The sequence below is a fragment of the Leucoraja erinacea genome, chromosome 12 (assembly GCF_028641065.1).
Source record: "Leucoraja erinacea ecotype New England chromosome 12, Leri_hhj_1, whole genome shotgun sequence".
NCBI lineage: Eukaryota > Metazoa > Chordata > Chondrichthyes > Rajiformes > Rajidae > Leucoraja > Leucoraja erinaceus.
In genome coordinates this window covers 43,864,901-43,878,236 of record NC_073388.1, presented here as the reverse complement: position 1 = coordinate 43,878,236, position 13,336 = coordinate 43,864,901, and the positions used below count along the sequence as shown (strand labels likewise).

Below are 13,336 nucleotides of genomic sequence, written 5' to 3'. Positions count from 1 at the left end.
TTAGAGCAGAGGGATCTGGGAGTGCAGGTACATAGTTCCTTGAAAGTGGCATCACAGGTGGATAGAGTAGTCAAAAAAGGCTTTCGGCACATTGGCCTTCATCCGTCAGAGTATTGAGTATAGACGTTGGGAAGTCATGTTACAGTTATACAAGTCATTGGTGAGTATTGCGAGTACATTCAGAGTCTTGTGTTCAGTTTTGGTCATCCTGTTATAGGAAAGATGCTTTCACGGTGGAAAGAGTGCAGAGAAAATCTACAAGGATGTTGCCAGGATTTGAGGGCCTGAGCAATAGGAAGAGGTTGAGTAGGCTCCAGTACTTGGAGTGTAGGACGATGAGGGCTGATCTTATAGAGGTGTACAAAATCATAAGAGGAATAGATTGGGTAAAAATATAGTCTTACATGTATAGTAGGGGAATTGAGAACCAGAAGACATAGGTTTAGGTGAGGGGGGAGAGAGAAGATTTAATAGGAACCCGAGCTGTAACTGTTCTTTTTACTACAAAAGGTGGTGGGTGTGGAAAATATTTAAATATGGTGTGGCCAGGATTCAAATATGATAAACAATTAGCAAAGCTAATAGAATAGAAACATGGAAAGTAGGTGCAGGAGTAAGCCATTCAGCTCTTCGAGCCAGCATTATGCCCATGTCCCACTTAGGAAACCTGAACGGAAACCTCGAGACTTTGCGCCCTACCCAAGGTTTCCGTGCGGTTCACGGAGGTTTTTGTCAGTCACCCTACCTGCTTCCACTACCTGCAACCTCCAGCAACCACCTGCAACCTCCGGGAACTGCACGGAAACCTTGGGTGGGGCGCAAAGTCTCCAGAGGTTTCCGTTCAGGTTTCCTAAGTGGGACAGGGGCATTACCATTCAATATGATCATGGTTGATCATCTAGAATCAGTTCCTGCTTTCCCCCCCAATATCCATTGATTCCATTAGCCCCAAGAGCTATATCTAATACATCCGGTGAATTGGCCACCACTGCCTTCTGTGCCAGCAAATTCCACATATTCACAACTCTCTGGGTGAAAGATAGTTTCCTCATTTCAGTCCTAAATAGACCACCCCTTATTCTTAAACTGTGACCCCTGGTTCAGCACTCCCCCAATATCAGAAACATTTTTCCTGCATCTACCCTGTCCAATCTCTTAAGAATTTTATATGTTTCCATAAGATCCCTGGGATGGCGGGACTGTCATATGAGGAAAGGTTGAAAAGACTAAGCTTGTATTCACACAAGGGGGGGGGAGATCTTATAGAAACATTTAAAATTATAAAATGACTGGACAAGCTAGATGCAGGAAAAAATGTCCCCAATGTCTGGGCAAGTCCAGGGGCCAGTCTTAGAATAAAGGGGAAGCCATTTAAGACTGAGGTGAGAAAAAAAAACGTTTTCACCCAGAGAGTTGTGAATTTGTGGAATTCCCTGCCACAGAGGGCAGTGGAGGCCAAGTCCCTGGATGGATTTAAGAGAGAGTTAGACAGAGCTCTAGAGGCTAGTGGAATCAAGGGATATGGGGAGAAGGCAGGCACGGGTTATTGATTGGGGACGATCAGCCATGATCATAATGAATGGCTGTGCTGGCTCGAAGGGCCAAATGGCCTACTCCTGCACCTATTTTCTGTTTCCATATTTCTATCCCCTCTCATCCTTATATTCCAGTGAATTAAGCCCAGTCGATCCATTCTTTCATCATATGTCAGTCCCGCCATTCCAGGAATAAACCTGGTGAACCAACGCTGCACTCTTTCAATAGTAAGAATGTCCTTCCTCAAGTTAGGAGGCCCAAACTACACACAATACTCCAGGTATGGTCTCACCAGGGCCCTGTACAACTGCAGTAGGACCTCCTTGCTCCTATACTCAAATCCTCTCAGTATGAAGGCAAACATGCCATTTGCTTTCTTCACTGCCTGCTGTACCTGCATGCTTACTTTCAGTGACTGATGTCTCATTTCACTTCCCCTGTTCCTAATCTGACCATTCAGATAATAATCTGCCTTGTTCTTGCCACCAAAGTGGATAACCTCACATTTATCCACATTGTACAGCATCTGCCCACTCAACCAACCTATCCAAATACCCCTGCAGCCTCATAACATCTTCCTCACAGCTCATCCTGACACCCAGCTTTGTGTCATCCACAAACTTGGAGATGTTACATTTAATTCCTTTGTCTAAATTGTTCATGTATATTGTAATTAACTGGGGTCCCAGCACTGAGCCTTACGGCATCCCACTAGTCGCTGCCTGCCACTCTGAAAATAACCCGTTAATTCCTACTCTTTGCTTCCTGTTTGCCAACCCGTTCTCCATCTATTTCAATAACCTACCCCCAACACCATGTGCTCTAATTTTGCACACTAATCTCTTGTGTGGGACCTTGTCATCAGCTTTTTGAAAATCCAGATACACCACATCCATTAGCTCTCCCTTGTGCATTCTACTTGTTACATCCTCAAAAAATTCCAGAAGATTAGTCAAGCATGATTTCCCCTTCATTATTCAAAATTACTTTGACTGATCCTGTCACTGCCTTCCAAATGTACCGCTATTATACCTTTAATAATCGACTTAAGCATCTTCCCCACGGCTGATGTCAGGCTAAATGGTCTATAGTTCCCCGTTTTCTCTCTCCCTCCTTTCTTAAAAAGTGGGTTTACATTAGCTACCCTCCAGTCCACAGTCTACAGAACATTGGAAAATGATCACCAACGCATCCACAATTTCTATGGCCACCTTCTTGAGTACATTGGGATGCAGACCATCAGGCCCTGGGGATTTATTTTCCTTCAGTCCCAACAGTTTACCCAATACCATTTCCTGACCAATGTGAATTTCCTTCAGTTCCTCCCTCAAGCAAGATCCACAGTCCCCTAGTATTTCTGGGAGATTGATTGGGTCTTCAGTAGTGAAGACAGAACCAAAGTACTTGATCTCACAGTCTCCATCACAAGAAATAGACAATTGACTGACGTCTATTAGAAATCCACTGACTTCCACAACTATCTCGACTACACTTCATCCTGCAAAGACTCTATCCCCTACTCCCAATTCCTCAGTCTACGCCGCATCTGCATCCAACATGAGGTGTTCCATACTAGAACATCTGAGATGTCCTCATTCTTTAAAGAACGGGGGTTCCCCTCTCCCATCATAGATGAGGCCCTCACTCGTGTCTCCTCGGTTTCCCACAGCTCTGCCCTTGCTCCCCCTGATCGCAACGGAGACAGTCCCCCTAGTCCTTACCTTCCACTCCATCAGCCATCGCATACAACACATAATCCTCCGTTTTTTCCGCCATCTCCAACGGGATCCCACCACTAGCCACATTTTCCCATCTCCATCTATTTCCGCCTTCCGCAGAGACCGTTACCTCCGCGACTCCCTGGTTTACTCATCCATTCCCATCCAAACCACCCCCTCCCCAGGTACCTTCCCCTGCAACCGCAGAAGATGCAACACCTGTCGCTCTACCTCCTCCCTCGACTCTGTCCAAGCTTTTTTTCATGCTCTATTTCCCACCTCTTAATTAACCCCTTTGTCCTTCTCTGTTGAATTCTAAATTTCTTCCAGTTCTCCGGTTTGCTACTTCCGGCCAATTTATATGCCTCTTCCTTGGATTTAACACCATCCCTAACTTCCCTCGTTAGCCCTGGTTGAGCCACCTTCCCCATTTTATTTGTACGCCGGAGAGTGACGAATAATTGTTGTAATTCGTCCATGCGATCTTTAAATCTTTGCCATTACTTATCCACCGTCAACCATTGAAGAATCATTGGTCAGTCTATCCTAGCCAATTCCCATCTCATACCATCAAATCACCTTTCTTAAATTTCATGACCCTATAGTAGGCCCCCCTCAGTCATGATTGACCATGGGCGATGCATCCTGGGCGATGTCATATGGAGGACAGGCTGTTGCCCATGCAGCACGTCATCCTCTCCACGTCGCTGATCGATACATAGGAACAGCAGGGCTGTTACAGTTTGGCAGCGCCATCACAGGAGCTGCCAGAGAGCGGTTATAGACAACAACGAACTGCCTTAGGGGCTCCGACTCCAGAATTTCTCGAGGTTTACTCCTGGAGAATTTTCCATGACTGGATGTGGCCACGAGGCAGTGGAGGTTTTAAATCAGAGTTTTCCCTCTCCTAGATGGACTGCCTTCCCAGGCTGACGAGTCCCATTCATGACTCTAGTCTCTGAATTAAACTGTGTCACTCTCCATCTTGAATGAATGAATGCCATTTTATGAATGAAGAATGCAGAATTCTACCATACTACGGTCATTGTTGGCCAAGGGGCTTTGCACAACAAGATTGCCAACTAATCCTTCCTTATTGCCCAGTCTCGGATGGCCTGCCCTCCAGTTGATTCCTCTACATATTGGCTTAGAAAACCATCCCATATGCAATCCCAGAAATCCTCCTCAACGTTGTTACCAATTTGGTTAGCCCAATCTACATGTAGATTAAAATCAAAGAACATTATTGACTATTGCAAGAAGAATTGGATGCAAAATAAGAGGTTATGCTTCAGTCGTGCAGAGCTTTTGTAAGAGCACATCTGGTGTGTTGTGTACAGTATTGTTCTCACTCTTTGAGGAAGGATGTAAATGCTTTGAAAACAGTACAGAGGTTTACAAGATGAATACTTGGAATGGAGGGATTTGTTTTGTTCCTTGGTCGGACAGACGGGGCCTGTATCCACTGGAATTTAAGACAGAGGGGCAATTTGATTGAAGTCTATAAGATTCAATGGGATAGACACAAAATGCTGCGTATGTCAACGGGACAGGCAGCATCCCTGGATGGACAGAATGGGTGACGTTTAGGGTCGAGCCCACTCTTCAGGTTGAGAGACCACAAACGTCACCCATTCCTTCTAGACAGAGATGCTGCCAGTCCCGTTGAGTTACTTCAGCATTTGTCTGTATCTTTGGCGTAAACCAGCATCTGCAGTTCCTTCCTACACAAGGTTCAATGGGGTTTAGTTTAATTTATTGGCACGTGTACTGAGGTATAATGAAAAGCTTTAGTTGCGTGCTAACCAGTCAGGGGAAATGCAATACATGATTACAATCGAGCCATTCACAGTGTAGAGATACACGATAAATGTTTAGTGTAAGTCCAGTAACGTCTGACAGGGTGGGTGTGGTGAGGATATTTGCTGTTGTGGGAGAATATAGAAGTGGGGGTTCATCGTTTAGGAAGGTATGGTCACATATTTTAAGATAGCATTGAAGTGAAATATTTTCTCTTAGAGGGTCAGGAGCAAATGGACTGACCCTTCTTCACACCAATTGTAGTAGGGGGATAGAAAACTGGAAGAGAGAGGTGGGGACTGGACCAACCTGGCAAATACAGGTAACATGGTTTGTGTCTTGCCTTTATCACTTACGCCACATCTGCCAAGAGTCTAGTGACTCTCACATACTGTTTTAGTGTACTATTTCTATACACTTGTACTGTATCCAAGATGTTCTTACGTATTATAATACATGCACTGAGCAATATGCAAAAAAGAATTTTTCTGGGCCTCGGTACATGTGACAAATGTACAATTGATTGATATCAACCACCCCCCCTCCTCCCCCCGTTCATCTGTATCCATCTATCACTTTCATGGCTTTGGTGGAGATTGATATGTTTTCGATTTGTACGGGTGTCAGGGGTTATAGGGAAAAGGCAGGAGAATGGGGTTGAGAAGGAAATATTGATTAGCCATGATTGATTGGCAGCATAGACTTCCAGCTTCTAGTCACGGGCACAGCGTCTGGAGCCTGGGATCCCTCGTTGGGGATCCTTGGAGAAGAAGAGCTCTGACCGCCGGCCTGCGGCCTACAACATCTTGAGGCCACGGTCTGCGGAGCTTCTAGCAATGAACTTACCATCCAGAGCAGGATCCCTCGCCGGGGATCCCTGGAGAAGAGCTCTGACTGCCGGCCTGCGTCTTGTTAAAGACGCGGTCTCCAGTAGGGAAACATCGATTCAGGACTTGCGTTCCAGACAAGAGGGCCTGTACATCTGGCCACCTGCAGCGGCGACAGGGGAGGTTATGACCCCAACCATGGGGGAACCAATGGAGGAGGACTGACTGTATGTTGTGCCTTCCACCACAGTGAAGAATGCTGTGGTGGGTGTTTGTATTTAATTTTTATTGTGCATTGTGTGTTCTTTTATATTGTATCGCTGCTGGCAATTTCATTTCACTGAACTTTATTGTGTATGTGATGAATAAATCTGATTGATTGACAATGGGCCGAATGGCCCAATTCTGCACCTACAACTTATTAACATTCTCTCAAGTCATTTTCCATTCTCTGCAACATTTTCTTCCAAAACAGTTTCAAAACATCTTCACTTCCTTCCAATGTTTTTTGTTCCCGTGTTGCAAAACCAATAAAGCTTTGCTTGAAATGTTTTGTTCTAGTGCTAGGGCACTTTATAGCATGGGATCGCAAATATTTCAGAAGGAACATAGACGGTATGTATCGGAGGTTCTGATTAGAGTCTGTGATGGAAGCAAGCGTTGAACAGACTATTCACTAAAAAAAACTTTATCCACAGCAAACTCAGGAAAGGGAACAAGGATGTTGGGACACAACAATTAGTCAAAATAGGAAAGGAAACCACAATTTTCATTAACAATCGCAAAGAATGCAATTGAATTGTACTCCAACCATAGCGTCTGGTATATAATTAGGAGCAAAGGGAAAACAAGGCTGTTGAATGCAATGAAAACAAGGTTGTTGTATATTGAATGCAATGCAATGGTTAGCAGAAATATAAAACGTGGCCTGTACATATTTTAATTCACTAATGAAGCCTGAAATTCCAGAGTTACAGAGCACAGAAATGGGACCATTGGCATATTGAGTCCATGTCAACCATCAACCACCCATTTAAGCTGATCCTGTTTTATTCCCCCTTGAAAAGACACAAACTGCTGGAGTAACTCAGCGGGTTAAGCAGCATCGCTGGAAAACCCAGATGGGCTTGGCCAGGCAATGCCGCCAAGACAACAGGCCTTTATGGACAACTGTACTAAAAGCAACTTGGACTTTGATAATGGTGCCACAACCTGGTGGCTCTTGTATATGGTCTCAGTGGACTATTACTACACACTTAATCTGGGATTGTGCTTTTATACATGACAATTTACTGAACCTACGCAAAATTATAAAAAAAGGAAACTGTACCTTGGTACATACGACAATAAATAACTATTGAAACATTAGGTGACGTTTCTGGTCATTCATTCTATATCCCTTCCCCCACAGGGGGAGTGGTTGAATAAACATAACCAACTTCCCTAGAGCAGTGATATAACTTATAGAAGGCCAACTACCCAGGATGGGGCAGAGTTGGCTGGAGTGGAGCAGGCAAGGAAAAATGGAAAATAAACAACTGATTTCAGAAATATAAACCATTGCAAGTATTGTTGAAGTATAGTTGAAATATTCATGAGGTTTCTTGAAGAGCAATGTAACATAACATTATAGAAACTTATAAAAGGACTGGACAAGCTGGATGCAGGAAAAATGGTCCCAATGTTGGGGGAGTCCAGAACCGGGGGCCACAGACTAAGAATAAAGGGGAGGCCATTTAAAATTGAGATGAGAAAAAATGATTTCACCCGGAGAATGTGGAATTTGTCACCCAGAGAAGGCAGTAGCGGCCAATTCACTGGATGAATGTAAAAGAGAGTTAGAGCTCGAGCGGCTAGCGGAATCAAGGGAGAAAGTAGGCACGGGAAACCGATTGTGAATGATCAGCCATGATCCCAATGAATGGCGGTGCTGGCTCGAAGGGCCAAATGGCCTCCTCCTGCACCTATTTTCTATGTTTCTATAATCTTAATAAAATGGATTACCTGCATTTATTGATTGAAAGAAAGCATGGAAACAGGCCCTTTGGCCCACAGACCATCGATCACCCATTTACACATTCCGTGTTATCATACTTTGCATCGACTCCCTACACACAAGGGGCAATTTACAGATTATTCTACAAACCCGCTCCTCTTTGGAATGTGGGAGGAAACTGGAGCACCCAGAGGAAACCTACATGGTCACAGGGAGAACGTGCACACTCTTCACAGATAGCACCCGAGGTCAGGATCAATGCCGGGTTTTTGGTACTGTAAGGCAACACATCTAAACATGCACCGCTCGAATAAAAGACACTTAGAACATCCTAATATACTTCACAGTCAGTGAACTTCTTCCAAGCTGTTTTAAAACAGGAAACACAACTCCCAATTCACGCACACAATGTTTCACAAACGGCAACGTGACAAGAGAATGGCAATGACAACATTTGTTTTTTTACAAAGAGATTAGAGAGTATATACTGACAAATATCAAAAATCGCAGAGGTATTAGACGTACTTTATCTATATTCACATAGTGGTCTATCTGCTACTCTGTGTGGTCTTAAATACTGAATACGAGCGAAAAGCAACAGTTTTGGAGGCAAGATGTCCATCAAATTGCAGGTCACACCAATATTTGTTGCATGGTACCTTTTAGTTTAGTTTAGAGATACAATGCTGAAACAGACCCTTCAGCCCACGCCGACCAACAATCCCCATACACTAGTGCTATCCTGCACACTAGGGGTAATTTACAATCTTTACTGAAGCCTGTTAACCTACAATCCTGCAAGTCTTTGGAGTGTGGGAAGAAACCAAAGAAAACCATGCATTCACAGGGAGAACGTACAAATTCAGTACAGACAACACTCGTAGCCAGGATGGAAGCTGGGTCTCTGGTGCTGTAAGGCAGCAGCTCTACTGCTGCTCCACAGTGCCACCCTCACAGAAACACGTGTTCCTGGCTCCTCTGTAGAAATGACTCCAGGGTTACCAACATGGACAGGGCCAACAACCCAGCCAGATAACATTGGCAGTTCCACTGTCCTCCCCAAACTACAGTGAAGAAATACAAGGACGTCAGACATGTTGACATTCACTTCCTATTTAAGTCCCTCCTACCAGGAAATTGGACTGCATACTTCCTGTGGTAATTGCCCCCAAGGCTAATGCAATTTCCTTATCCATCTGGAATTCCTCCAAAGAAGATAATCGATGATTTGTTATGGTATCGCAATTGAAGAAGTTTTACATGCAGGATAATTCCTGATGTAACCATAACTCGGCCCAGTTAAGTCACCTCATTCTAATTGGAGATAGACACAAAGAGCTGGAGTAACTTAGCGGGTCAGACAGCATCTCTAGAGAAAAGGAATAGATGATGTTTCGAATCGAGAGCCTGATTGGATTTGGGTTGCAAACTTTTCTGTTATGCCTTGAAGTCACAAGGAATTATAATTCACCTGATATAGTCACCAAGTTGTAGAGCACAGAAAGAGGCCCTTCAGCCCACTATGTCCATGCCAATCAAAACTATCCTTCTGTACTAATCCAATTCATTAGCACTTCATCCACAGCCTTCTATGCCTTGGTGATTCATGTGCTTTATGAATGCTAGGATTGGAGGGATATAGATCATGTGTAGGCAGATGAGATTAGTTTATCTTGGCATCATGTTCGGCATGGATATTGTGCTCCCAAGGGCCTGTTCCTGTGAGATATGGATCTATGTTCGTCCAGATACTTCTTAAGCGTTATGAGTCTATCTGCCTCTAACACCCTCTCGCCTGAGGGATATTACTACAAGCAAGTCATTCAAATAATATTTGAAGTGCTCATTAAACAGCTCCATTTATTTGTTACAGCAGTACTGGCAGTAAGAAAACATAATATGTCTCTGACTGCAAAGTTAGCATTCATTTTGAGGGGACTAGAATATATAAGCAAGGATGTAATCCCTATGCCTTTAAGGTGGAGATCAATAGGTTTCTGATTGGCAAGAGAATCAAAGGTTACAGGGGGAAGGCAGGAGAATGAGGTTGAGAGAGAGAAAATAGATCAGCCATGATTAAATGGTGGAGCAGACTCGATGAACTGAATGATCTAATTCTGCTCCTATGTCTTATGATCTTATAGACTGTAGTAAGAGTGAGAGGAAAGGGGGAGGGGGGTGAAAATAGAAGACATTTAGTTTGACAAAACTTCCAGGAAAATGCTCAATCTCAGGTCACAGATCAGATCACCAGTGTGACAAGGATCAAAGTGATGTACATTGCCGCACTCTCTAAATCCCACCTCACAGCACCGCTATCATGAGAAAGTCTAGAAATAGATAAAGGAGCTTATGATTTATGAATGTACACGCATCTGCAAGATTCTGCACATGATATTGACCAAACTCAGACAGCTTCAGCCATCTTGTGAACATTAAAGCAAACTCTAACCTTGTAGACTTGGCCATAGGTCCCATTGCCAACCACTTCCACCAACTCAAATATTCCTGCAGGATCCTGAGGAAAAAAAATGGGATTTAACAAATAAAAAAAGAATTTGTTTTACCAACCTCTAACAGAGATGAATAATTCTAAAGCCAATTAATTATAGAAATGCTACCCGCTCAAAATCATAAAGGGCATAGATAGGAAGTGTATTTTACCCAGCGTAGGGGAATCAAGAACTAGAGACATGGATTTTGAAGGGAGGTTAAAGACTTAAGCTACCAGAGGAGGTGGTTGAGGTAGGTACTAGAACAGCATTTGAAAGATATATGCATAGGAACGTTTTATTGGGATACGAGCCAAACATGGGGAAATTGGACTTGGTTAGATGGGGTATCTTGATCAGCATGGTCGAGTTGGACATAATGCCTTGTTTCTGTGCTGCATGACTACCTGCTCCTCCATACAGGAGTAAATTGGAAAGAGTATGGTGGCATGTTGATGTTAGTGTACTAGAGTCAGAGTTCTGGAGTCTGATGCAGGCTCATGGGTTAAAATCCCACTGAGATTAGTTCAGATACAGTATTGAAGGCCCTTCGGCAACCATTGACCACCTGGTCACATTGGTCCTCTATTATCCCCACTTTCTCATCCACAGGGGCAATTTAAAGATGCTAACGAACCTACAAACCCACATCTTTGACACATGGAGGAAATCCATGTGGTCACACAGGGAGAACGTGCAAACTCTACACAGACAGCAACCAAACTCAGGATGGAACCTAGGTCTCTAGTCCTGCGCGGAAACAAGCCCTTCGTCCCACCTGGCCCATCCCAACCAGCGATTAAACGGTATACTTGCACTATCTGACACACTAGGGATGATTTACAATTTAACCCATACTCTTTGGAATGTGGGAGGAGACCAGAGCACCCGGAGAAAACCCACACAGTCACAGGGAGAACATTCAAACTCTGTACAGTCAGCACCTGGAGTCAGGATCGAACCCAGGTCTCTGGCACTGTAAGGCAGTGAGTTTACCATGGGAGGGACAACATTTAAAGGAGATGTGTGGGGCAAATTTTGATTTTAAGGGTGGTGAATGCCTGGAACACATTGCCAGGGGTGGTGGTGGAGGCGGATAAGATAGTGGCATTTAAGAGACTTTTGGATATGCAGGGGATAGGGGGATATGGGGCATGTGCAGGCAGATAAAATTAATGTATCTTGACTTCATAGTTAGCACACACATTGTGGACCGAAGGGCCCGTTCCTGTTCTACGTTCAATAAACGCAAGCGTGGATGCGTGCTCGGGGAAAGAGTGCCAATGCACTTAAGCTGCTGAGACCAACTGATGCGAGACAAGATTTAAAAAAAAGCTTCACTTATTTAAAAAGGTCGATTTAAAAAGGTTGCCTCGCTTATGACCCTGTCTTACAATGAGCAAACGGCACTGGCATTAAGCGGAGAACGGACTGGTTCATTAATTCATTGAGTTTCACATATTCTCAGTCCACCAACTCCGCACAGCCACAGACGTTCAATGCAACTTACCCGCAAGCAGGAGAGATCAATGTTATCCAGGCTCTTGGCTGGGACATCTCGAGCCATCTTCGAGCCACTTTTGTCGAAGAGGATTGAAAAGTTGTTGCAATGTTCCCCGCCCGCTCGCCCGCCAGCACCTGGCCGAGGTGAAGAGCTTCTTCACCCGGTTACTATCACTCCATGCTGAATATCTCTCTCTCTCCACTGCCCCAGTCGCCGCAGCCTCACTGACAAACACAGGAAACACTGACATCGACAGAGGGGCAGAACCCGGGAAAACACAAGCCGGAGGAAATGAACCGGCCGGCGAGAGAAACTTTACAGGAACAGAGAGAGAACTTGGGTGACACTTCTCCGACTTGGAGCGCGGAGTTGAACCCTTTTCCCCGTTGCAAACTCGAGCAGGCTTCTTCAGAGATGTGGGGGGGGGTCAAGTGTTCTGAGCTCAGACCATCCTACCCCCCTTCTCTGTCTCTGCCTGCAAAACGAACACAACCCCTGCTCGTGATTTAACCGAAGCAGCTTTAAAATACTAAGCCACACACCTCCCATCACCGCCAGCTGGCAATCCAACGACCCCCGCCCACCCTGTAATCAGCCAGGAATTGGACTGCACCCAATAGTCTACTGGTGTGGCCAATGGGCCCTACATTTTGCATCAATGCCAATTCGAGTATCACCAAATTGTCCCATTGGAAAATGCTTGCTTTTTTGGAATTATTACCTTTTATCATCTGTTAGTTCATATTGCTTTAGGAATGGAGTCATTGAGCCAGAGAGGGTGCAGAGAAGTTTCACAAGGAGAAGATTCATGGAGTCATATAGCATTTGAACAGGACCTTCAACCCATCTTGGTCCAAGATGCCCCATTTATACAAGTCCCACCTCCCTGCATTTGGCCCATATTCCTCTAAACCTTTCCTATCTATGTATCTGTCCAAGTGTCTTTTAAATGTACCTCCCTCAATTACCTCCTCTGGCAACTCGTTCCATATACCCACCACCTTCCGTGTGAAATAAATCCCCCCTCAGGTTCCTCGTAAATCTTTCCCCTCTCACCTTTAAGCTATGTCCTTGATTTCCCTACTGTGGTTAAAACACTCTGCATCTACCATATCTATTCCCTTCATGTTGCCAAGACTGCTGTTGGCAACATGGGAGGTGGTATAATGGGTAAATTACAAGGCTAGTAACCTGATGGCCTAGACTGAGATCAGAGTTCAAGTCCCACCATGGTGACTGTGGAATTGAAACTTAAGGGGCTGCACAGTGGTAGAGGACCGAACCCGGGTCTCTGGTGCTGTAAGGCAGCAACTCTACCGCTGCGCTACTGTGCCGCCCGAGTCACAGGAAATACGTGCAAACTCCACACATCCAGCACCCAAATTCAGGATTGAACTCTAGCCTCTGGAACTGTGAGGCAGCAGCTTGGTTTAGGTTTAGAGATACAGTATGGAAGCAGGTCC

The 13,336-nt window shown here is 44.7% G+C and overlaps 1 protein-coding gene across 1 annotated transcript in view; it reads right to left on the bottom strand.

Annotated features, from left to right (window-relative positions):
* Positions 1–12,992, bottom strand: part of si:zfos-2326c3.2 (mitogen-activated protein kinase kinase kinase kinase 4) — a 280,480-nt gene extending 267,488 nt beyond the window's left edge. Inside the window, exons 1-2 of the mRNA XM_055644013.1 lie at positions 11,880–12,992; positions 10,330–10,395 (exon numbers count right to left, since the gene is read on the bottom strand). Coding sequence (XP_055499988.1) covers positions 10,330–10,395; positions 11,880–11,936 — 123 coding nt within the window. The 5' untranslated portion in view covers positions 11,937–12,992. The remainder of the gene's footprint in view (positions 1–10,329; positions 10,396–11,879) is intronic.
* Positions 12,993–13,336: the final 344 nt, after the last annotated feature.